At 36.2% G+C, this 27,051-nt stretch overlaps 1 protein-coding gene across 3 annotated transcripts in view; it reads right to left on the reverse strand.

Annotated features, from left to right (window-relative positions):
- Positions 1 to 17,405: 17,405 nt before the first annotated feature.
- LOC131077815 (ATP synthase subunit O, mitochondrial) overlaps positions 17,406 to 27,051 on the reverse strand; it is an 84,848-nt gene continuing 75,202 nt past the window's right edge. Inside the window, exon 6 of one of the 3 annotated variants that reach the window (XM_058015383.2) lies at positions 17,406 to 17,862. In XM_058015383.2, coding sequence (XP_057871366.2) covers positions 17,851 to 17,862 — 12 coding nt within the window. In that variant the 3' untranslated portion in view covers positions 17,406 to 17,850. Of the gene's footprint in view, positions 17,863 to 18,942; positions 19,259 to 21,401; positions 22,023 to 27,051 lie in introns of those variants that run through there. The other 2 variants (XM_058015381.2, XM_058015382.2) reach the window with 2 other exon arrangements.

A 27,051-nucleotide genomic window follows, 5' to 3' on the forward strand; every position in this document is an offset into this window, starting at 1 on the left:
CAAATAAACACTATTTTTGGTACGTAATACATATAAAATTAAATAGAAATAGAAATAAAAATACATACTTGCATCATAATATCTTTATCTTCTTTGTTCTCGATATCTTTCTTCCATCTTGGGAGAATAATTCCTTGAAGTCTTATTTTGCCTTCTCTTCTTGTTCCCCATGCTTTTAAAAAAACCTTCAAATATCTTCAAATTATTGCCCTCAAAATAATTTTCAAATGTCTTCTTTCATCCAAAAATGTGAATTATTTTAATCATTTGCGTGATAAAAAATGAAAAAAATTATGGACATTTATACGACTCCACCTTAAATGAAAAAAAAAAAATTGCATTGGCCTGGGTTCGAACGAAACCCGACAGTTAAAAATGGTCAGGTTCGTTCGAACCTAACCGTTACCAAAAAGTACGGGCCACAATTAAGCATGGGGGTTTGACCGAATGGGGGTTCGCTCGAACCCCTTATGGTTCAAGCAAACCCAATTCGCTCGAACCAATGTTCATTCGAACCGTGCTATTAGAGGTTTCTCCCAAAAAAATTTAGAGTTCTGAAGAATTTATGACTTCAGAGCTTTGGTTCAAAGCACAAACGAAATAATCTTGATAAAAAAAAATATTAGATGGTAGTACTTGGAGCAAGCTTTCCAACGAGTATAATTTTGTTATATTTTGAATTTATTATGTTCTTGTTTTTTTAATTTTATGGAATATTGGTTTTTCATCGAACATAAACTTCTCTGTTCAACGCATTGGGAAAAATAGGAAACTAATTCAAAAAAATCTGAAAATATGTAAGCCCCAAGTATTGATGTCTTCTTTCTAAAAAAAAATAAAATTGAATTTCGGTATATATAAAACAAGTTATGTGTTCAAACTTAAACCTATTTCTGAATTATGACTAGTTGGACTTCAAAACTTTATAAAATGAAAAATATTGAGCATATCACTATCAAACCAATTGCAAGCCCTGGATATTGATGTTACAAACCAAAATTCGAAAGAATTGAGTTTTTTTATCATTTATAGAAAAAAAAATTATGCATTTCGGGAGGCACATCACTCTTAAAAAATGTAGTTTGTTGTAAAAAAACTACTTTTCGAGGGAGATGGAAAATGTAAAAAAAAAATCCTTGAAAAAAATGTATATAGAATCTACAAACAAAATGTTATAAATCACTAATTTACATCATCTTCAAATTTTTAATAGTTTAAAAGTTATAGTTCTCGGAAGTTGAAGATTATTTTAAAAATGTTCATCTCAGTGTCAAAAGTGGCAAAAAAGTGGGAACCACTATTGTGAGTTCACCCCCCATAGGAAACAAAAAGAGTGACAAGATATCCCCCACAATGAAGAAGCCCCACTGTCAATCAGGTATGCCTAAAAATAAAAGATGATCCAATTCTTGCAAGCAACACATCTTCCTTTAGGAAGAAACAAGTCCATAAGATGACCAGAGATAACTTTAAGAAACTCTCCCTCAAAAAAAGATATAAAATCTTGCCGAATATTTAAATTTTTTTTCAAATTAATTTTTATTGGCAAATCTTTCTTTTTTAAAAAGAAACAATATTTTTACATCAATTTTTTTTGGTAGGAAGTCTTCACGAATCTTGGAAAATAGCAAGACTATGCGTTAATTACTATAGAAAATCCATTCTTTTTTAAAAGTAAAATTCTTATAGAAACGTAGAGGCCTAAAGCTGAAAATCATTAATGAGTTTAAGTGGTAGACTGTAGAATATTTAGTTGCTACCATTAATTTAAAATAATCTAATAGCTCTCTTTGTATTTTGTGAGATAAAATGTACCAACAATTTGTAATGCTCGTGGGCCCAAAATTGTTTTTAGGTCGTTGATTTCCATTGAGATTGACAATTCAAAAACAATTTAAATCCCCATGAGCATTACAAATTGTACGTACATTTTACCTCATGGAATATAAGGACTATCATTAGACTATATTTTAAATCAATGGTGGTAACTAAATATTGTTGATACAACCCTAAAGTAATTAATATTATTATATTTTATTGGCAAATTATTTTAGAGTTCTACAATAAATCATAAAATTTTGGCAAATCTAATCCAATCATGTATTGAATATTGTGGTGAACCTTTGAGTTCAAAAATCTAATAAAATAAATTCTCTAGTGATTTAAATAACACTAAAATAAAATTTTGTAAAAATGTGGCGATTTAGGTCACCTTAAAACTTGAACTATTAACCAAATTTTGATTCCCAAATTTCAAAAAATAGCCAATTGGTGAATATTAGCCATTAAAAAAATCACCAAAGATGATCAAGAATCCATTCCATGTCCAACTGAACGGAGGAAGTCTCCAACTATGAGTCTCTAAAAATTGAAGAGAATTCTTGAAGCTTGAATAAGCTACATCATATTTATGATCAATACATAACCATGAAATATGACAAATCAAAAGGTGGAGGAAGCTCAATCTTTAAAGACAATGAAGATGGGATGACAATTGTGTTAAAACTATCATCAAAGAGAAGCAAAAACCTCTCAAATATGTCCTACAAATCTGCAATATGAGACTCCACAAACAAGACTAAAATACTTGTCAAATACTCATCCCACAAAGAAAGATATGAAAAAATATGATCAACTTGTTGAAGTGAAGCATTCAATGCTAAAGAAGTGAGAGGTGGAGGAGAAGGAAGCTCAACACTAGTCTCTAGAATACCAAGATTCAAGTGACCAAACTTCTCCTCACAAACATGATTCACCCTTGATGAAAGGGTGTACACATCAATCAAAGGAACATTATCATCATCAAAAGAAAAAAGATAATAGGAATACAAATGGGATGAATGATCAACCACCATAGTAGTAATGATCTCTCTAGTCTATAAGTCTCTAATGTATACATAATCAAAAATGAACTCAACTAATTTGCATTGTCCACTATGAGCAAATTGATTAAAAAAAGAGAGAGAGAGAGAGAGATTAGATGACAAGGAGGGAACACAAAGTACATGATTAAGGTTCCCTCTCCCATGTCTACATAAAATTTCCCCAAAATATTCATGTATGTTTAGTTATCCATCAATATATTAGGTGAATTACAAGGCTCAAAAGAAGAGAACATATCCATAAAAGCTGTCATATGATAAGATGCTCCTAAATCAAGAAGTTGTCTCCCATGTTCAAGAATTGTAGAGGCCAAGACTGCTTTTACCTTTCATTTTATCAAACCCATGTGAAAATTGTGACGTTCTTGGCTTTGTTGTTGAAGATGTTGTTGTTTGTCATGTTGAAGAAGAAGAAGACATTGATGAGGGTAGTGAGACGTTCTTTTGGAGAAGGTGCATGAGTTCATCAATCTTCTTATCATAACACCCATGCTCATAATGTCTCGACCTTTTACAATAAGTATATTTCAACTTCTTCATTTAGACGATTCCTCTTTGGAAGAGGGATTGCACTCAAGGGTATGTTGTCAAGGAGAATTCTTAGCTTTCTCATAAGACTTAGGATCCTTATTCTTCTTCTTATCTTCGCCACTTGAAGTCTTTGGATTTGTGCCTTTTACAAGAAGAGCGTGAGAATGGAAGACTTCAATGTACCCATGTGTTCCAACTTTGATTGTTCCTTGTGATCTGAGTTGCAAAACCATCAAGAGAAGATATTTTATGTGCACTTCTTAGAGCATCCATAGTAGCATAAAATGTAGAAACAAACATTGAAATAATTAGGACCTAGCTTAGAAAAAATAGAGAGAATCAATTGTTCATCCTCTTTAGTGACCCCACAATCAATCAATTATATTCTAAGAGAATTGAGTTTTGTGAAGAATCCCTAGATATTGTCAAAATTTGAAGCATTGGACTCATTAGTTTATTCTCCAACTTAAATTTCCTCATCTTATCCGCCTTACCAAAAAGGATCTCTAAGGTACTCCAAATTTCATTAGGAATTTTACAACATACAACATGATATCTAAGATGAGGAGAAATGGATATGATGACAGTACCAAGATCTTCATCTTTTCTATCAAGCCATTTTATTTTTTGGGTAGCACTTGAGGGTTCTGGATCTATGCCAAATTTGATTCTTTGCAACTTCAATTTCAACAACAAAACCTCCATTTGTGATTTCCACTCATGATAGTTCTTTGGAGTTAGAAATACAAATTTTGGAAAATCCATGATCAAATCAAAGAGTACAATAGAGGAACAATCAATTACCTTTCATAATACATGCAATTTACTCCTTTGTACAAAATAAATTGACACCTTTTTTATAAATTTACAGTAATGTATATCCAAAAGTACCAAACTAGCAACAAAATAAAATTTTGAAATTTTCATAAGAAATCTACAAAAAGTGCATGTACAAAACTATAGTGCTCCTAAATACCTTCCTAGTGTAACTTGATTCGGGAAAAATGAACTCCAAAACAAAAATTATGAGCTCAAAGGTGAAAAACGAAGATCCTATTTCAATTTGAAAAATTGGTACAAAATATATATTTTTAATACATGTACCACTAGAAAACTAAAAGAACTAGCTTTCTGATAATATTTTGTTTGAAAAAATTTGCCTCCATTTGCCAAAGTTATGATAAAAAGAAGGAAAGCCCCCTTTTATGGCACATATGGGAATATTTTAGCTCCTGAGGTGCTTAAATCATTTGGCCTTCGATCACCAATGTGACTATATAGGCAAGTAAGGCACTTAGCGCCAAAGGAAGCAAGCCCACCTCCTATCACTTGCAAACTGCCAACAAAAAAAAAATGACCAATTTTAATTTGTTGACCTCTACAGTAAAATTGTCAAACAAGGAAGTACATGGGCTTGACAGATATGTGAACCAACAAATTTGCAAGTACACGCTGCCTTGTAGACCTAATAAACTACCCTGCTTTTAAAAAGAAATATTTGCCTTTACAAATTTATAAATCGACTATACAAAATAAATCATGTTGATTATAGGTAATAAAACTCATAGAAAATGTTTAATATATTTTTATTTTTTCTGATGAATAATTGTTACATCGCACCTATGCTTGAGGGGCTATACAACCTCTTTCGAGCCAAAAAAAAATTCAACTAAAAATATTTTTTCTAAAAATTGACAAATTCATAGTCAAAATTCATTGGATCAACTTGTTGAGTGCAATGACAATGTCAATATGGGCCCAAACTGCACCAAAAAATCAATGACCTTGATTAGCCAATCTTCACAATTCTTCAAACATTTGTAGATTTGGAAAAACAAAACAAAATTTGATGAAATAAAAGACAAACCTAACTTTCTTCAATGCCTTGGATTCAACCGTGAGGTCAATGAAACTACAATATGTACCCAATAAATTCTTCGAGCCAAATCACGTTCCTCGGATTTGGGAAGGAGTCTTTAGACTTGGAGCTCTAATGTCATGTTGGAGTTGAATGGTGACTCCACAACACACCCAAGAACCTTGCGAGAACAAAATAACTTCCATAAAAGAGAAAATTGCAAGAATAGCATGCATGATTATGAATGCAAAAATGGACATGAAAATGTACATGAGAGGCGTTTCTTATGAAGGCAAGGTGAGAGGTAGGATTAGACAAGATTGTGACATGTGTCATTATCCTATGCAATGAGACAACTAAAGTGTTGACCTGTGTAACTAAAAGTAGTTGTCATGACATAAGATAAGATCATGTGACAACTAATCAATATTCTACAAGAACACCTAAGACCTAAGTATGCTTAATTATGTGAATAAGCCCCTCATTAGGAACTAGTGAAAAGACTAGGTACAAGACCTTTACTAGGTCCAAAACCTTATTCACACCAACACCAAGTTCCATAAGAATACTAGGAAAATAATGTAATTTGGGGATCTAATGCATTGATTTAAATGATCTACTATAATCATTCAACAATTATTTCACACACTCGTATAGCCATTTCAAACCTAAGACCTACACTCCAACAAACAGTAATGCAGAATGCACTTCAAGCAAGTATTTACATTCACCATATAAGAGGGATAACATTTTTCAACTATGACAAGGTGGTTATGGATGGTATTTTGTTCTTACAACATGACATAAACTCAACGAGGTTACACTATGCAAGGTTCCTTTAAACAAGCATCACCACTGCATTATTTATTCTATAAATCATTGATATTACAAAACATCATCTACTTCATTAAATGTATCATTCACAACAATATATAGAGTAATCAATACAAATCCTTGAGCATCAACATCCCTTTTTTAAAACAATATTATCACAATCACACTAACCCAAATAGACATGCAAGTGCAAACAAGATGCCCAAAATAGTCACTCAACATGCACACAAGGAAATGAATTGTAAAAATAAGAAGGAAAATAACACCTAAAAACATTTTCCTGGAAAACTCAAGGATCTAGGTAACCCAAAGAATACTTCTCAATATACCATGCAAGGAGACAAACTAAAAAGCACACAAATGCTACCTATAACACACACAGATATATTGTGATCATATGCACATTCATGCACAATTAGAACATAGGAGAGCAATAAATCTAAATCTTAAGAGACTCTTGATTAAGATTCAAGTCTCCCCCTGTAATGGTTGTGAAAATAGGGTATTCACTAGTCTAGCTATGTAAACAAGGAATAAGCCTATTTCCATTACTAAATTACATTAAAGGGAGATGAAATCAATAGATTCACTTCTGAGTGATGAATGTTGATTGACTTATATTGATCCCTTTGTGAGCATTGAAAAGGATCTATAGAAAGATGTAATTTAATGCTAGATCTAAGGCTAAAGGTTTAAAATTGTCATAAATCAACATAACTAGGTGATTTCAGATTTTATATGCAGACATAAACACATATATCGAATCAAGGAGTTGAGAGGAACCTATGTTTAAAATCTAAGCCTAAAAGTGTGGGACAAAGATGCTCCAGGTGACCATGTCCTTAGAATGTCCAATGCAGACAGTAGATATCTTTCTAGCATTAGAACGCGGTTTAGAATATCCTCCTAAAGGTTTGTCAGAAATTTGCCTAATATAAGTGTGTGGGGCGATCTTGCCCTCCACTTGTCACTCTTGCAAAAGTGGGATCTAGTCACCTTTGTCTACTCTGCTTGATTTCGTAATTACAGCTCCTAAACTTGTAACCTGGACACAAGAGAAGAGAAATTGTGTTGTGAATAGGGGTTTGCCTAGATCAAACCCCAGATTTGGAATAAACCCTTGAATTGAATTGAAATACCAAAGCAAAATGTTGAATATTATACCTTAGATCTATTGTAGTTGATGTAAGTTGATGATGCGATGCTCTTTGAATGAGATCACAAGTGTTGATGCAATAAAATGACTTGAAATGACAAGACCTAATGAAATCAAACATAAATACTTGCTTGCATGAATATTGATATAATTTGCTCCATGGTATCTAGATCTTGAAAATTTCTTGGAGGATATGGTGGGATGAAATGTCGCCTTATTCTCTACAATGATTGATGATGGGTGTGGTATGAATGCTTGTGTTGTCAAAATGAATTGGAAGAATTATCTTATATAGTGTTCTCAAGTTATTTCACAAATTAGGCCAACCTCCAATGGTCAAATTCAGGCTTCGTAATCGGGAGCTAACTGGCAAGAAGCGAGAACTGTTACGTTTGAATTTGGGTCTAGTTTTGGGGGACAAGGATGTCCCAAACGCCCTTGTCTAGGCAAAGGACATCTTGAATGCCCTTGCCTAGGACAAGGACGTCCCAAACATCCGTGTCCAGCCAAAACAAGGTGAACAAGCCAATAATGGGGTGCATTCAACTCGAGACAGGGGTTTAGATTTCCATCTAGACATATGATGTCATTTTTGAGGTAAAAAGGTCATCAATTAACTTGGATAAGAGCTCAAATGAGACACACTAAGGCAAGCGCACAAAAAGTGGTATAGATTGTATAAGGTTACAATTTACAATGCCACATTTAGTGGGAGTAAGAGCCTACACAAATACTCATGCTAAAGTAGGAGAGAGAGAGAGAGAGAGAGAGAGAGAGAGAGAGAGAGAGAGAGAGAGAGAGAGAGAGAGAGATGAACATCTGGGAATAAGATTACAAGGAGATAAGACATGACTAAATTTGAGGAAACAAGCCCTAGGATCTTAACTCACACAATCACATGCAAAGACACACAAAACAAGACAAAAACAAACAAAAGACAAACAGATAAACAAAGACAAAAGATGCATAAAAAGGGGTTAGTACTAAAAAAACATCTCCTAGTCAACTAGTTGAAGGGATTTTGATAATCAAAATGTCTCAACCGCTAATATCATTCTTGGAATGATATTACAAGAGCGCAAGTGGTCACACGAGAAGATAAAGAGCCTGCAATGAGTGATGAGCCATGATCCAATGACTGGCAAAGTGCATTATTCTATGGGTTCATGGGGAAGGATAAAGGAAACATGGATTCAATAGGCTAGCAAGTTGTGTAATGATAGGTGATTCATGGAGAGAGACAGGGAAGGAACATGGATTCCATTGGCTAACAAGTTGTGTTATGCTAGGTGATCCATGGAAGCATAGATTCTCACTGGATAAGAAGTTGTGTTATGTTGTGTGATCCATGTGAAAAGGAAGAGTCAAACTAGTCTAGCAAGTTGTGTTATGCTAGCTCCATTCATCTTGCAAAAGGGTTCCCAAGAAAAATTTTCTAATTTCAAGCCAATCGATCGATACAAATTGAAAAGAAATATTTTGCCAAACGAAGCTTTCTTATCACAAGGAAACCAACTACAAAAAAGGTGTTACTAGGATACCGCAACTAGGATAACAAAAAAAAGCATTGTATGTAAGGAAATCCACAAAAAAGGACTAAAAGAAAATATTTTGCCAAGCAAAGCTTTCGTATGACAAGGCAAATAATTGCAAGGAAGGTGTTACAAGGACACCATAGCAAGGATAACCAAACAAAGCACAATGTTCGTGTTGCAATAATACAAACTATGAAGGGTAATAGGAATGAATTTAATTGGATATAAGTAGTAGAGAACATTCCGACCATTGAAAGAAAATGTGATCAAACAACCATTGTTGGCATTACCAAACTTCTGTCAACGTGTTTCGAGTGGATTGTGATGCAAGTGGTAGTGCAATAAGGGGTATGTGAATTCAAGAAGGAATGCCCATTCCCTACTTCAATAAGAAATTAAATGAAGAGAAGAAGAATAAATCAATGTGTGAGCAAGAGTTCTATGCTATAGTTTAGGCTCTAAAGAAGTGGAGGCATTATTTGTTTCCTAAGAATTTATGTTGTAAACATACCACCATGCCCTAAAGTATATCAATAATTAATGTAAGTCAAACTAGAGGCATATGAATTGAGTCGAGTTCTTGAAGAGTAATGCTTTTGTATTGAAACATTGAAGTAGTAAATGAAATAGAGTAGTATATGCACTTAGCAAAAGATGTTTGTTGATAAATACATTAAGAATTAATGTTGTGGGTTTTGATGCAATGAGGTAATTATACCTAAATGACCTAGACTTGTAGGAAGCATGGACATACAACAAAAGTCCAATGTGTTACGAAATAATGCATCAATGCTTAGTATCTAATCCATTTCCTACATAAACCATGAGAGAAAATCATGTACACAAGCTTATAGAGTAACCATTATGCCAAGATCAAATAGATAAGCCACAAGATAACACAAGATATATCCAAGGAAAACCCCCATGAGGGAAAAACCCAACCTCCGAAAGCATCCATACTCATTATTCAACAATAAAGCACTTGCAAAGCAATGAATAATTCTCAAATATGCAGCCTCTCCCATGCATCCTCCATGTGTCCAAGCATGAATCCACTCATCCCATGTCATGCTTCACATATGCACTCCTCAAAAGATCGACAATCCACTCACCAGGCCAACCTTAACCACTAAACATGTACTTTCTTATTTAGAATCAAGCTAACACAAATACAACCAAGTCATAAAGTAAATTCATGTGACGCAAAACCATGAGTTCACAAAACCAAGCACACCAAATTTAATATTGGGTAACCCCAAATTTAATATTGGGTACTAAGTTTTCACTTTATTAATATTTGCCCAATATTAAATTAAATATATTTTCCTAATGTGAGACCAACATTAAATGTATTTCTCAATGCTACAGACAACACATAAAGTGGCACCATGAATGTTAACTCCTAGTGATGGGAGTCCATCTACGCCCTCCTAGGTGCACCACACACAATAATAAAATAAACATTATAAATATTATGTAAGTTGTACAACACCTTATCTCAGCACAATGGAAGGGGGTAGAGCTACATGACAGAGTATTTCATCCAAGATGGATTATTGTTTAAAGGGAATAAAATATGCATGCCCAAGAGTTTGATGGGGGAAAACCTCATAAGAGAAAAACATATTGGTGGCTTGAATGGAAATTTTGGGATAGATAAGATGTTAGCACAAGTGAAGGATTATGATACAAGCTTGTAGATTTTTCTAGCATGATAAAGGAGCAAGACAAAATATAGAGTTATATTATCCATTGCATATATCAGAGGGGCCATGGGCGCATATAAGAATAGATTTTGTTTTGGGGACGCATCGAACTTAGAGAGTTAAGGACTCAATTTTTGTTGCAAAGCATAGATTTTCGAAAATGGTTCATTTATATCATGCAACAAAACTAAGGATACGAAGTCATTTTGGATACTCCTGCAACATCTTCGACTCTTGCATCTAAGAGATTGATCTATGCATACTCCTACATGTGGTTGTTATTGTACCTGGGTTTGGGCTCTCAGGCATGCATGTTATTCTACCCTTGGTGGGGTTTGGGTTGTGGATTCCTAAGGTTTTGTTGCCGACCCTTCCTAATGGTGGCTCTTCACCAATTCTCGTTGTTTCTTATCGAGAGGTTTTTCCCTCTATGCATTCACTTGGTAGACTTGCTCTTGGGTCTTTTGGTGCTATGGGTGTTGGGTCCCCACCAAAGCCTCTTTCTATTGTTGAAGGACGAAGCTCTGCTTGTGTTGCCAACTTTGTTATTGCCCTTCCTCCCAAGGAGAAATCTCATCATCTTACTTGTGCCAAGTCCTCTATTGTTGTGGTTTGTCTATGATGTGGTGGAAATGTGGATTTTTACCAATGCTTGGGGTTGGTGTGTGATAGAATCTTGAAGCCCTTAGTTGATGGTAACATTAAGCTTTTCCCTTGTACTAAGGGTTATTTTATTGCTTGTTTTGTTTATTTTATTGATTGTGATTTGGTGTTGAGAAAGATGCGGATTTGGGGTGCTCACTATCTCTCGATGAAATCTTGGACATCCTCCTTTAACTCTCTTACTGAACCACTTAGTGTGTGTCTAGTGTGGGTTCATCTTTCCAAACTTCCCCTTCATTTTGGGGACAATTCTTGCTTTAAGACCATTGGAAACTCTATCGGTTGCTTCTTGAAAGTTGATGATGCCACTTAATGGGTTTTTCTACATTTTCACCCATTGTGATCATGACTTTTGATTCTTCTTGTGATGACTCTTCACAGGCTAATGATGACTCCTCCCAGGATGATGTTTTGCCTCCTGCTGATGGTGTGGACTCCTTAGTCTTTGTGATTCCTACTCCACCTCTTGTTGATGGTGTGGCCCCTTTGGCCCTATGGACACTACACTTCCTATTGCACATGTCCTACTCTAGCCTTTGATGGATAATGTGTCACTTGGTCAACATTCTTCTCCTTGTGTTGATAGTGTAAGGGGATTTCCCCACTTGCTCCCCCTTTTGATGGTGTTCAAAATGATAGCAATGCCTAAACTATTGTTTGTCCACAAGGAGAGATTGTTTCTCCTTTTCCAAAACTTCCCCGAGTTGTAGGTTAAATTTCTACCCACCCTTAATGTGGGTTCCTAGTTGCTCTGTGAGAGTGTTGTAAGTGGTATGTTATGGCCTTTGTTGTCAATGGTGTGCTCTTTACTAATTGTAAGTGGCTTGTTTGGACTATCTTTGTATAGGGTCAACTCCCCTTTTTTGTTGCTTTTATAATAAAAAACAAGTGTAATGATACATTCCACACAACTACATTGTTTTTCAAAGATGTATTTATGTTACATGAGTTACCAAAGTGCATAGTCTCGGATAGAGACAAAAAAAATTATTGGTTATTTTTTGCACAGTCTTAGATATAAATTTAGGGAAATCAACTCCCAAATGTATTAGTAAAAGATCGAAGCCAACAAAGAAGCAAATGCTAATTACATTATTAAGAAAGTATAAGAAATGATTTTTTTTGAACTTATCACGAGTTGAAGGGTTATAGAGAAGACTTATTTCAGCTTACCAATCCATTGGAGCCTAATACAAAGCATTTTAGATAAAAGAAACACCATATCATTCTAACTCTTGCTCCTCAAATATAGAAGGAACTAATGAAGCTAAAATAAGGGGGTATTATTAAACCAATCAAATATTTAGAATGAATTTCTAACCTTGTTTTGGTTAGAAAAAAGAATGGGAACATTAGGCTATGCATAAATTTTTAAAAATTGATATTTAGTCACTCAACGACAACTACACATTGCCTAGTATGGACCACTTGCTGCAACGAGTGACCAAATTAGAGTTGATGCCTATGATGGATGGCTTCTTGAGTTACAATCAAGTCATGGTCAAGGATTCAGGGCAATATAAGACAACCTTCACAATGCCATGGGGAGCCTTTGTACATGTTTAAATGCCATAATGTTGGAGCTATATTTGAAAGAGCTTTGGAGTTGCTTTTGCAATCCTTATTGATAAGATCGTGGTTATCTACCAATATAATTTGACTGCATACTCCAAGGATTGAAATGATCACTACAAACACTTGGAGTATTGAATTTATTCCTAGTGAGGAAGAGGGCAAGCTTCTTGGGCACATTGTGTCCAAGGAAGGGGTAAAAATTGATCCAAAACAAGCCAAAACCATTGATCTTATCCCTCAACCCAAAACAATTAAGGTGGTCCAATCTTTTTTTGAACAACTAAATTTTGTGAGAAGGTTTGTTTCCAACTTTCTAAGAAAACAAAGGCCATCTTTAAAGTGTTGAAAATGGGACAAAATTCCAGTTGGGCTAAGGAATCAACTAATTCCTTCATAGAGATTATATATGAAGGCACAATGCTCACAAATCCTAAATTGTATGTCTTTCCAATTATTTTCTTTTGCATCATTCTTTACTATTGTTGTTGCTCTACTACAAAAAAATATTAAACGATATGAATACCTAATAGCTTTCTTTAGAATATCCTTGTAGGATGTTGTTCAATTATTTTGCGATGGAGAAGCATGCCTATACCTTTGCTAAGGTTGTGAAAAAATTTAGATCCTACATTGTAAGGGCCAAGATCACAACCTTTGTACTACATTCTATTGTCAAGATATCTTTGTACAATAGGAAGCATCAAGAAAATACTATAGATGGATCAACAAGATTCAAGAGTATAACATGGAGATCAAACAACCAAGTTGGTCAAAGGTCAAGGCCTAGCAAAGTTAATTGCTAAAGCAAATTTTGAAGCTTCTGAAGTCCATCAAGTGAGCTCTAACCCATCTTTTGTTCCATGTTACTTGAAGGATTATCCTTGGAATAAGGACATTATTTTTATTTGAAAATTTCAAGCTGCACATCTAAGCTAAATCACAAAAAAAGGAGAACATTGAAACTTGAAGATCAAAGGTATGTGTTGCTTGAGGGTTCAAAATTTAAACTTGTTAAGAAGCAAAACCCAAGATGTAAATCATATAATGGAAAAGAATTACTTTGAGCGACCAATATATATATCCAATTGAACAAAAGCTTGTTGAGCATGTGGCTTCTCTAAATTCTAAAACACTTTAGTACATTGCCTCTCCTTAAAGAGTGATGATTCTTGAAAGGGATGTGCCTTTCTCTCCTAAGACTTTGAACGACCAACACAAGGAGTCTTTCATGAAGTCAACTTCTACACAAAGCCATTAGCTTGAAAATGACTATCTTTTTAAGAAGCTCATCAAACAATGGACAATTAAAGAAGAAAAAAGGCAAGCAAATCATGACTTTTTGTTCCATTTTAAGATATGAAAACAAGGTTCTTAGACACAGCATATTTTAAGATTTTAATAGTATCCTTAGGTTTTCCAACAGTCTTATATTTGGATGTAATTTTCTCCATTAAGTATTAATCAAGTTTTGTTACTCTTATGCATCCCTACTTAAAAGGTTGTTGTACAAACATCATTTGTTATTTTTCAAGCGTCAAGTTTTTATTTAAGGGAGTGTTCCCCATAGTTCACAAATGTAATTTTTCAACAATTTATTTTGAGGGTTACATTCATACAAAATTTCATGTCTATCATGATTTCATTTTATAACAAAAAAGCATATCTAAATCAACATGGTGTTTAAACTTTTTGCGAGATGTCTGTGATTCCCGCCCAAGCATTTTCAAACAGGCCTCGTGCCCCTGTCATTGTGAATGGTGCAACTGTTGGGGATGTCGCTGATGTGGGTAGCGGTGGGGGCTACTTTGTGCCCTTTATCGTTGCTTCCCCTCTCCTTTCTGTTGAGCGTTTTGTGCGTGATGCTCCCCTGGTGGTGGGTTATGTTGGTTCCCCCACGACTGGTGTCCCTGTTCCAGTTTTGGATTTGGACTCCCTTGCCACTGCTACCAATTCTCAGGTTAATAGGGACTCTCCTCATACTGGTGGTGCTCCTGACGACCCTCCTGCAGCTGCTAATGCTCTGCCCAGACCTTCTTTTGTTGGGAACCGTAGCTTTGCTCGTGTGGCCAGATCTGTTGCCCATCCTTCCAGGGGGTTTGTCCTCTTCCTTGTGCCAAGACTTCCCCTATTGTGGTCTGTGGCCAAGAGGTTGTGGAGAATATTGTTTTCTACCAATACAGTGCTTTGGTCTGCAGATTTCCTGGGTTTTGGCCTTCCCTTCCAAACCTTCATCATTGAGTGAGTGATTTTTGGAAGCTTTTAGTTGCTTATGGTATTGAGCTTTTCCCTTGTGCTAAAGGCTTTTTCATTGCTTCTTTTACCTCTACTCATGACCGTGATTTGGTTTTGGGAAAGTTGTGGTCTTGGGGGGATCACTCTCTCTCCATTAAGCCCTGGTCTTCTTCCTTCAACCCCCTTATTAAATCTCTATCTATTCGTCTGGTTTAGGTCTGCCTCCCTAATCTCCCCCTCCGTTTTTGGGAGCCTTCTTGCTTTGAGGCCATCGATAACTCCATTGGCAGTTTCTTGAAGGTTGACGATGCCACGTCCTCCATGGGTCACTCTACCTTTGCTCGCTTATTAACTGATGTTGACATATCTCTGGCCCTCCCCAGGGATGTGGTTCTTATGGTTGGGGATAAGCCATGGACTCGACCACTGGATTATGAGGGCCTCCCCTTTCGCTGTCGAAGGTGCTTCTCAATGGGCCACTTAGCTTCAAACTGGTCTCTCTCCCGCCGCAGAGGCGCTGCTACTTGGTGGAAGGACGCTACTGGAGACACTTGACAATTAATGCTTCTGACTTTGCCTCGGTTGAATCCTCTCGAGATGAGGTGCCCCTTACAGCTGATGATGCCTTTGTTGAGGTTACTGTTGTTATGGACTCTTCCGTCCCCTTGGCTCCTACATCCCTTGCTCCTGATCCTCAACTTCGCTCTTCTCCTAGCAATTTTGTTCTTCTTCAACAACAGTCTACTGTGTTTCTACTCGTATTTTGTTGCAGCAGTCTGGCAGTGTCTTTGCGGGGTCTCCCCCCCTAATTTGTCTTTGAACATTCCTAATGATAATGTTTCCTGGACGATCATTTGTTGCAGGTGGAAAGGAAAATCTAGCCCCCTTCCCCAACCCCGCCTTCATCAAGTTGTGGATTCTCCCCACTCTTGAGTTGGATTGGTTTGTTGATGGTTTGACAGGTGGGTTTGTTTGGTCTGTCTAAATTTGTTTGTTTGGGGTTTACACCCCTGCTTGGTCTGTTTATTTCAATTAGCCTGTTAACTTTGTAAAGGGTCAACGCCCTAGTTATCGTTGCTTTATTTATCAAAAACATGGTATTTAATGAAATTCTTACATGACTTAAAAAGAAAAAGGCCCAACAAAAAAAATATATTTGAAGGACACACATGCTTCTTGGAAGTATCATCTGCAATAAATTGAATAGAATTTTATTTGTATCAAGGTTAAGACACTATGATGCATTATAAGTAAAATTAGCGTGTGGCTTACAAAAGCAACGCCTTTTTATGCTTTCACTTCTAAGCAAATTTAATCCCACTCCTTGAATTTTCACCCAAATGGAACTTTTCCCAAACCATTTTATGTGACATGATCATACTTTTCTGGTTCAAGACAAGTACAATTCAAGACTTCTAAGACTACTTTCTGCAACATTTACATCCCCATATCAGCAACCATATCAACTCTTCACTAATTAGAGCACTTAAAATTCATGTTAATAATGCGAGTAGAATACCCAAACTATTTATGAATCAGTCCTACATTAGTTGAACAATACAGAGAGCCAACTCATCATCCACGATGAGGACGGTAATTTAGCTTCTCACACATTTTCTAGCCAACTTTGTAATTTTATAGTTGTTTATGAATTGTCCACTTTTAAAATATTCTTAGAAATGTTCTCCTGGAGTAAGAACAGTTTTAAGGATAAAAGCGAATTAGGGAAATAAACAATTTCTTTTACCGATTATTTAAGAAGCCAAAGACCTTTTATAAGCTTGCTAGAGTATTATTATCTTCCGTTTACCAATTTGTCCTTCCTATGATTGAGTTGGGCAAGTTGATGTTTAAATATGCATTTGTGCCTTAGCTCGCTGATGTAGGATGAGGTTGAGATTAGCTGCGTTAAACTAAAAGAGACTGACAAGATAGAATGGTATTCTCGTCTCCGCGGAGAGATGCATGGTTGATGTGATAATGAAATAGAATACACAACCAGTTTGTTACCTATCCAATTTGTAGGTAACATAGATATTCACAGCTAATTCAGCAACATCGATATCAATAGATAAATTATATGCTTAGTTGATCGTGGGAGTGAGGCCAGATGGAATAATAATAGATTTTGATGGTACCCATTCACTAGTTGCGTACCAAGAGAGGAGACAATTATAGCTTTATGAGAAGGTGATATGCGCTAATTTATCATGCATATCACCCGATCAACTAAATCTCAACCCTTCATAATCAAATCAATATTGGCCCTCCATTGGCCTCCAAACAAAAGTGAAGTGAGAACATAAGAATGAAGCATAAAAATAACCTGAAAACCCAAGCATAAAGATAACTGTATGCTTAATAATGATTAGTTGATGTTTTGTATGTGAAAAAATCATTGTATGCATGAACAGCAAACAAAAGTGAAGTGAGAACATAAGAATGAAGCATAAAATAACCTGAAAACCCAAGCTTTCTGCTATCTTCTTGTAGATTTTACAAGCTCAATGATTGTACAAATACACACGCTTTCTACTATCTCCATGTAGTTTTTACAAGCTCAATGACTTTGCACACACATTCACAATTTTTTACCACACTTTCCAACAAGACACATCCAAGAAGCCCAAAATGTAAACAACTAGAAGTAACGTTGTTTAAGTCATTACTTTATTTGCCCATTTCTGATGATAAAACCACTCAGCCTAGTAGGGTGCATGATTTACAAAACCACCATAAGGACACGAGAAAACACCACATTGTTCCTACTGTAATTTTTCCACTCACAAACTCGACCACATTTTCACTTTGTTTCTCTGCACGCCACTTAACCAAGTTCAACTCCAAGGTGCCTAGAATACCTCATTCATCTCAGATCCTACAGAAACCCCTACACAACTTGCATTCTTCAATCTTGTGAGATTCCTCAAATTAGTAGTGTTTCAAAGTGACTTCAAGTTACATGGTTTGGTTTTGACTAGAGATAGAAAATAGTAGTTTAGTAAATTAAATTAATTAACTTTCTAATAACAAACCAGAAAAGTCATCTCTTTTGATTCAAAAGAGTTTTTTTTAAATATTGCTATTTGTTTACAAATATTCTGCTCATGCAAGCATCAACATGAGACCATTACAAGCTCTTGCAAGAACAACCATGAGATTAATATCATCTACCGAGCAACCACTATGGAAGACCAAGAGTCAGCTTGGAATTCCATGTAAGTTGTCTCTTTGAGATTTAAACTAAGGTCTTCACAATGAGAACACAATGCTCTAACCCAAAAAGCTCAACACATAGGACGGGAGTTTCTCAAAAGAGTTCTATAATATTGATTATGGCTACAGCACGTAAATAAAGTGAACAATGTGTTAATAGGTATAAAATATCTACCATATTAATGCTAAGCGTTACACTGGAAACAAAAAATGTCACAAATTGAAGTCAAATAATTAAAACAGTTCCCTGTATTCAAAATACTGATTGTGTTCGTTATATGTATAGTAGATGAACACAAACATCTTAGAGCAGCCTTTTATGGATTTATAGATTGCATTTTGCATCATTTTCCATAAGTCTAAATATGAATGTTCCCTTTTACTGAACATAAAACTTGTCCGTTACATATACACAATAAGGACGCAAAATTAATCAAAAGTCTTGTAACGATTTGTCTTTAGCAAAGCCATGATATAAAGTTTAAACAATGCAGAGTCAGAATCAATTTTGATTAATTTGTGATTAAATGTCTGAATTTAGAAAACTTTTCTGATAATTCGACTCCTTTCCAAAATTTTAATTGTTACAATTAATCCAATGTCTTGTTACGATTTGTCTTTAGCAAAGCCATGATATAAACAATGGGGAGTTGGAAAAAAATTAAACTATTTGTGATTAAATGTCTGAATTTATAAACGTTTTCCTATAAGTCTAGTCCTTGCCACAATTAAAACTGTTACAATTAGTCAAACATTGCAGTTAAAGTGGGTAAAAGAACTTTATTAAAGCATACCAAAGCCAAAATTTTGTCTTACAGGATCAATTGGCAGGAAACAAAGTTGCCAAGACAAAGAAGATGCCATTCATATTGCAATTCTATGCAAAAATTGTCCACGTGATTATTTAATGCCCAATAGGCAAAAAGCAAGAAGCACAAACATTGGATATGTCACTACATCGGTGCATTGCGTATCATGTCTTCAAATTCCTTTAGCCTTGTTTTGACAGACATGTCCATAAGAATGCCTTCGAATTCAATAACCAGACCTCCAAGAATACTTTGATCAATCTATAAAAAATAGAACAGGAAAAAACAAACTGTAAATATCTAACCTGGAACTACAAAATGCAAGGACAAAGTTGAAGAAGAGTTCAAATCATGCATACTTCAATCTTTAACACCTGAAATTTAATAATTCATCTTGAAAATCTATGCTCCAAGTTTCGGACATGGGATGGCAAGGGACAGCGAGACATGTTTCCAGTACAGGGGTACTTTTGGGCCATTTTTAGAGGATGGTAGCGAACGACTATTAAAAAATAGAGAAGTTCAAAAATATAGACAGATTTCAAATATTCATACGAGAACATTGTTAAAGCATTCATCATAGACATTGTAGAAGCTAAATACATAACATTAGATTTGAATTGAGATTTCACATAAGCATTGACAAACAAAGTAACAAAATTCAAATGCTTTCATTGTCAATGTGCATACATATTATACAAGAATTATAACAAAATGTCCTAAGCCTCCAAGTTTCAACTAAAAAATGACAAAAACATAAAAAATATATGACTCTCACTAATCAGCAGATGCAATTGGTAGGTATTTATCAAAATCAGACCTCGAGTTTAAGCCACTGCTAGTATAAGGGGCTGTCTAGACAAGGAACTCCAAGACCCTGAGTCATTTCCGGGATGGGGATGGGAGTACCAAGGCAGGGGACAATTCCCCATGGAACACAGTTGAAAATAGATAAATAAATAGTGGAGGGAGACTTTAGGATTGTTATTGATATCTTGAGGGTGGCGAATGCAAATCATTGTTGTTTGATACCATTCTCTATGAGCCAGATTTAATTAAGTTAATTATGAGGTATCCTGTTGTGATATCAAGTGGTTGGGGAACTCAATAGCTTGAAAAACATTTGCAGGATAACTTCACACTGGGGGCACTTGATCTTATCAAAAAGGATCTTCAAGGATCCTGAGTCAATAATGGTACAGGGCTCTCGGGTACAGGGATCCTGGTTTTACAATTCATGTATGGTTTTATTATCTATCAGACTATCCCCTGTGTAAGCCTTAAGATCTGGTTTTTGACATGTCCATGAAGAATTTGGGCTGTTATTGGATCTGTTGGAATAATGGCATCTGCCTCGCAATGAAAGAAGGGCAAACACATGATCCAATTAAGAAAAGGGGAGGAGAAGCCAGGTGAGATGGGGAAGGGACGATAGAGGAAGAAATTAGAGACAGGAAGAATGTTAATAATGATTTTGTTACTTTAATAAGTGATTGCGTTCCCTATCTGGAGAAGGAAATAAAAAAACCCAAATCTGCACCTGTGGGATGAGAATCTGGGATTTGGCAAAAGAAATGTACAGTGCACCTTATGTTGGGATTATAAAATCAATAACTAACCTGTTGCTCGGTCTTGGGCAAGTGCAAGGGTGTAAGGATGTGTTTGATGTGGCTCAGTAGTTAACTTTTGTCACCATGGTCTCCAATGTAATCGGATTTAACCTGCTGCATGGTGACATAAAGGGTGTGGAGCATCACCCCAAAGTTTATTTTAATTGCACACTTGATCATTTGCACATGTTAAAGCAGCACCAATCATAATGAATATGAATGGTGTGAGGAAAAGCAATCAAGGTGGTTTCTCATCAAATATGATGTCATTTAGTCCTCCCAATCGTCGGCATTAGAACTTACCTTAGGCACGAAAAGAGTTAAAATTGATACCTTTGTTAGCAAGCAAATCAACCACCCAATTACATTTACGGTAAAAATGGAGGAAAAAACAAATAGATTCAAACCTCTTAGCAGAAGATGGCAACAGCCCACAGAGTTTCAAATTTAACCAGTTTTCTTTATGTAAACATTTAATGTTCATAAAATTCCCTTCCACCAACAAGAGAACAACAACCATAACCATCCCATCTGCTTCATTATTCATATTTTGGCCTTACAAAATGGACCTTATTTAAAAAAATTTACCTCAAGAATTGTAAATGATAACACCTGCCCCAACCAGAATGGTATCATGTAATGTCCCACCCTCATGTGGAACACTATGAACTGCCACTGAATTTTGGTCTGGAACTAATGTTATTTTGTGTGATTGTATGATGTTTTTGAGAGTTTTCTCAATGTAATACGTATAAACAACAATGATATTAAGTACTACTATTTTGCAATCAAGAGAATGATAACTCAACTTTAGATAAACAATTTATTACTATCATAATCTGATTACAAAGTTTCAGGTCTGATATAGAAATCAGACTGTAACAACTGATTATTTGACCTCAACAAATTAGAGATTGAACATACAACTGGAAGGAGACATACCCATCTCAATAGTTCTTAAGTTAGGGTATGAAACATGATCCTTTACATTGGCAAAAAAGAGCTGTTACAAAGACTCTAATGGCTGCTGTCTTGGAACTGAACTTCTGATCTGAGAAATGATGAGAAATTTGATGCAACAACAAAGTAACCTCCTTCAACTAGTTGTTTCCAGATTTAGCTGCAGATCCCAATTGATGTCCACTTACAGTTTCCTAAAGGAAATTCACAAGAAGCCAACTTGTAGATCTGAGATACACGGTAGCAGCCAACTACGAGACTCAGAAATATTGTTGCAGCACTTTCAAAATTGATTACTTCATCCCTCAAACAGTCTCAACATGAAATTCTGGTTTTGGCACCCTAGAAGTGCTGAGGATAGGCTTCAAACCCTGGGCGACTATGCCTAGAAACACCAATTCACCGAAGCGGCTGTACAGCCTGCTTAAGACTGATTTTTGTTACTGATGGTGATCCTGCAACCCTTTGAAAACTAATTAGAATCTGCTCCACACACTGGCAATGAAGAAACTCATATAAACTGAACTGAACAGTACTAGAAGTGTCTTTATCAAGCACCAGATATGGCCAAAAGGGATCAGCCAGACTAGCAAGCAGCTCAATCAAAAAATAAATTGAAAATGTTCACCAAACCTTAAACGGTAAACCCTTGTCAGATCTGCCTCTTCCTCTTGTCAGTGGTGAAACAAGTTGTGTCAACACTAAACAGCAAATATTGTGTCTTCTCCTTGCTTCAAATCTGCCCAAGAAAGGGTCGGCTTGGCAAGCAGGCAGATCTACCAAAAAACACAACAAAATACTTCAAACTGAAGCTTCATTGATGCACAAATGAGATCGCTGAAGTAGAATCTCCCTACACACCTTGAGATGATCTTCCACAACTGCAGGTGTGAGACTTGTGAAGGGTTTCGTCCACACAAGCTGCTCCAAACCCTAGGGTTCAGCTAAGCGCCTCTCAAGAGACAGGAGTGAAATAATATCGAACATAACATAACCTACCCCACAATGTTTTCCAAGTGCCTTATTATAGAACTCCAAAACCATACACCCTAATTAGGATTTCTATCCCAAGCTCTCTTTATGATTTTAATTTGAGTTTATTTAATTTTAATGTCTCACTCACACCTTTTTATAATTTCTAACTCCACTTGGGGTGGTGTCCAAGGAAAGTGACTTTATTATAAAGTCATTTTCACAACTTTATAATTCTAGCTCTTTAAAGTCACCTTTTAATATCATTTGCAATATTACAAATAACCCCAACATGTAGTGAACTCCACTCCTCTCTCCTAAGGTGTCCACACTCTCTCTCTAGACTTAAGTGACCTTTGGAGGAGTATAACTTGGGTTTTAATATAGTTTTAACTTGGCAACATTGAGACATCATAATTAATAACTAATACCTCCCAATCCACCCGAGCAACCCATCTGAACCAAGAGAAAATCAACCGAAAATAGGGTCCTTTGTCCATCCTATTAGTCTATGTCATATGAGGCCCTGGTGATAGACTAATCCTGATTGGCTGATACTGACTAACAAGGAGGCATTACATATTACACCTAGACACCCCAAAACTCGTACAAAGGAAGTCCCCATTTTTTCATTCTTCAATTTACCATTTTTAACTAAAATCCCACTAATGGGAGGATTGACCTAGAAATTTCATGCCTTAAAATCTTAATTTCATTCAAAGAAAGCAGCAGACCACCTTCTAAACATCCAACTTCAAAAAATCCACAATAGTGCATTTGACTTCAGACCATCACTTGCCTAAGTGAATCCCACACCTCTACAAATCACACAAATTCTTTCCGACGAAATACCCCAAAGAGCACAGAGAAATTCAATCTTGGTGTCCCCCCAAGACGAGTTGATGACTTGTAGCTAGGGAAATCCAGCTCATCTCTAACTTAGAAATCAAAGTAATCCATAAAGCCTGTGAGGAAGGGCAATGCAGCAATAAATGGTCCACTAATTACAAAGTTAAACACCACAGTAGGCATCTAGAGGGAACATCAAAGGTACTTTTTGTCATAAATTAAAATCTTTTTCCTTGCTGCCACCCAAACCAAAGCATTGCATTTTGGCGAAGCATTTGTAAACTAGATCAAATCAATAGGCCAATCAGACAAAAGAGGAAAATGTCTATTTTCTAATAATACTGTAAACCAATATCACCTTATAAAAATCTTCTTGGTTGTCCAACCACTAAATTGAATCCTATCAAGAAAAGAAAGGGATCCTTCCATTTTTTGGAACAACCTGGCACGAATCATCTTTTCCACCCAGTAATCCTTGACCTTCAAGCCCCAATTTATCATCAAACAAGAGAAAGCCACTTTTTTCTGCTTTCTAGGTTAGTTGTAGTGTCTTTGGCTATTAACCTTTCTCTTGAGGAGGTGCAATATCTCAGGTTGCCAGGAAGTAATCAGGTCATTTCTCCCTCCTTAGGATGAATTGAGGTCAATAAGCTCTCAAGGGTTAGGAAATGAACGATTTGTGATTATCATTCTGTTTGATCATCATCATCATTCGCCTTCAGGGTCAGAGATAGTATTGATTCGTAGGAATTGAAAGGTTAGATGCAAGTCAATCAAGACAATGGCTTAAATAGCATAGAAAAACTTTGTTGATGGTGAGATACCCTTAGAGTCAATGAGACAAGTGCTAATACTCATGAAATTAATAAAGTTTGTGTCACTCTCAGTGACCCCTTGAAACCCCGCCTTGCCTTAGCTGATAGTCAGTGCCTCCTCAAAAGTCTGAACCACCTCAGTCAGTGACACCTTGGATCCACAACCTGCCATTGTCAGTGCCCTATCAAAAGCCCGACCTGTTAGTAGTCATCAAAAGTCCGACCTGCTTGGTGTCACTTCCAGTTGCTGGCCCAAAGACTGATCGGGCTGAAGGACTCATGAATTGGATGAGATCAGTGTTTTGAAGTCAATGCCTTGTAATTTTAAAGCTATTCATATTTGAAATGGATGAGGTTATAAAATATGAATGGAAGCATGTCGAAATGACAAAGTGAGTAAGACAACTCATGTTGTGGTACCACTTCCACTACCATCTCCACTTTTCCATTTCCACTTCCTTTCTTCTTTCCACTTCCCCTTCACCTACACATTCTTCCATCCTCCATCTTCCATTACTTTATCCTTACATCCTACATCCTTTACAAGCATCCCTTTCAATCCATCATACCCCTTATGCCTCCCTATCCATGACATACTTCTCCACGTCCCCTACATCCTTTGCCACCTCCATTTCACCTTACATCCCTTCCACCCTTCCATTTTTCCTTCCACCTTTCCATCCTTCACCTTCCCCTTTCACCCTCCAAACCCCACCATATTTTTCCTTACATCCCTTCTCCCCCATGGCATGTCCTAATCCATATCTCTATACCTCCCTTCCACCACGACATCCCTCACCTCCTATGCCTCTCTAAAACCATGAACTCATTGAAGGCATTGTCAATGCCTCTCTAAAAGCCTGACCACTTTTGCACAATGCACCCTCATGGGTCAAAACTTCTTTTGTGCCACAGTAGATGCCCCTTAGAAAGGTCGACCTTGTCCAGTCAATGACTAGGCAAAAGTCCAACCTTTTTAGGGTCCAGTCAATGCTACTTGTAAACCCCGTCCACTTTTAGTCAATGCACATACAAAACCTCGAACTTCTTGCCTTAGATCAAAAGACACATCATTTCAGCGCCTATAAAGAGATATATTGATCATTTCATTTGATCAAAAATTATTTGCTAGTTGATCCCAGTTCAGCGAATTCATCCTTGAGAGCAGCGAATTCATTATCAACAGTGATCTCCTCCATGTCAAGGAAAATTTGAGAACAGGAAATTTTACATAAAGCGGCAGACTCCAACATTCAAGCAACGAATTCCATCCTAATTGAGGTAAGATTCCCTTAAGGAACAGCAAATTCCATCCAAAGTAAGGTGCAAATTGATTAGCAAGGCAAAGACTCATCATAGACAGTTCAGCAAATTCCTCCAGTCAGTCATTGAACTCTTCATTCATTTGCAGGGTACCACAAGAGATATATAACAATTTTGAAGCAAATCTCAAAGAGTAAACCTATGCAAATTCTACAGACTAGAAGACAAATCAGACCTGGAGCAACTTCTAAGCTTTTCATTCCAACAAATTTGGGGGACATTTTGATAGTTTTAAGTATGATCTTGTTGTGGAGAGGTCCGAGTTTTACTACTGGTCTTGGTTTTGCATCTACGACAAAAAGCTCAAGGTTTAAAAAAAAAGGGGCTTCTATCACACCAAACCTTATCAAGATTAGAGCTTCAAGTCAACTTGGAGGCAAATCAAGGTTCAGGTTGCAAATTCATCAATCAAGCACATACATTGATGGATGCGAGAGGAAGATGTCACACCATGGAGGCATCAAAAGAAAAGCATAAGGTAATCCAAGAATCAATGCCAACAAATCAAGAGATCTTCCTATAGCATGAAGTAGAAGATGATGCAAAAGTAATCCAAGACGGAGGCTTCCAGCGAAGGGACTCAAAATCGAAGAGTTTGGAAATTTTAAGTATCAAGAGATATGGTTCATTCACATACAATCTGTGATGAGTTACAAAGAATCAATAGTTGAGGTGGCGCCCAGTCATCATCAATCCTATCACTTCAATTCAAGCTAAGTCGTTCAGATTCAATGTAGCTGACTCGTCCATCAAGGAGGATAACTACCACATGGGCACAACGTTCGATGTACCTACCCTCACCAGCTATTGGTCAGAAATTCATGGAAGGGCATGTGTCCCACAAATTGTAATTTTATTATTGGTCAAGCATTGAATGCTTTGTAATGGTGTAACAAACCCTAATTAGGGTTTCCATCTTGTCATCTTGGCCATTCATTGTAATGAGAGCACTATATAAGGCTTTGCTTCTTCATTTGTAAAGGTTAATAAATAATAATTCAAGAATAGTTAGCAGGTAGATTAGCAGATAGCTAGAGTAGAATAGGAGAAAAGGCAGATTGTTGTCAAGACATTGTTGCAAGAAGCATGTAAATTTCATTGAAGATATGATGAACTTCATATGTTGAATCAGACATTTGCATGGTCTCTACTTCTCATTTAGTTTTCATGTTGTTTAGATGAATGAAACAACTTTGTGCATGATCAATGATGAAATTCATAAATCCATTCTGCTAACATTTTGCTGATTATAAAGTGTCTTGAGTAGTCAACTAGATCCATCTAATTCGAGTTTAACTTTGGTTGCTACTTACACATTGATATGCATTACATTGATGGTGTCTATGTTGTAGTAGTAGTTTGAACGTCATTTTGCTCTCCTTAGAAGATCGCACTAAACTTGTGGAGTTGTTGCTTTGCATAGCAAAGCAAAGTCTAGTTGAGTTCCACCAAAGATTGTCCATCGCTCTTGCATTCCTAGGATTAGATTAGCTTTCTAAACCCTTTATCATTTTTTTCTTTTTTT

This window comes from Cryptomeria japonica, chromosome 10 (genome assembly GCF_030272615.1).
Source record: "Cryptomeria japonica chromosome 10, Sugi_1.0, whole genome shotgun sequence".
NCBI lineage: Eukaryota > Viridiplantae > Streptophyta > Pinopsida > Cupressales > Cupressaceae > Cryptomeria > Cryptomeria japonica.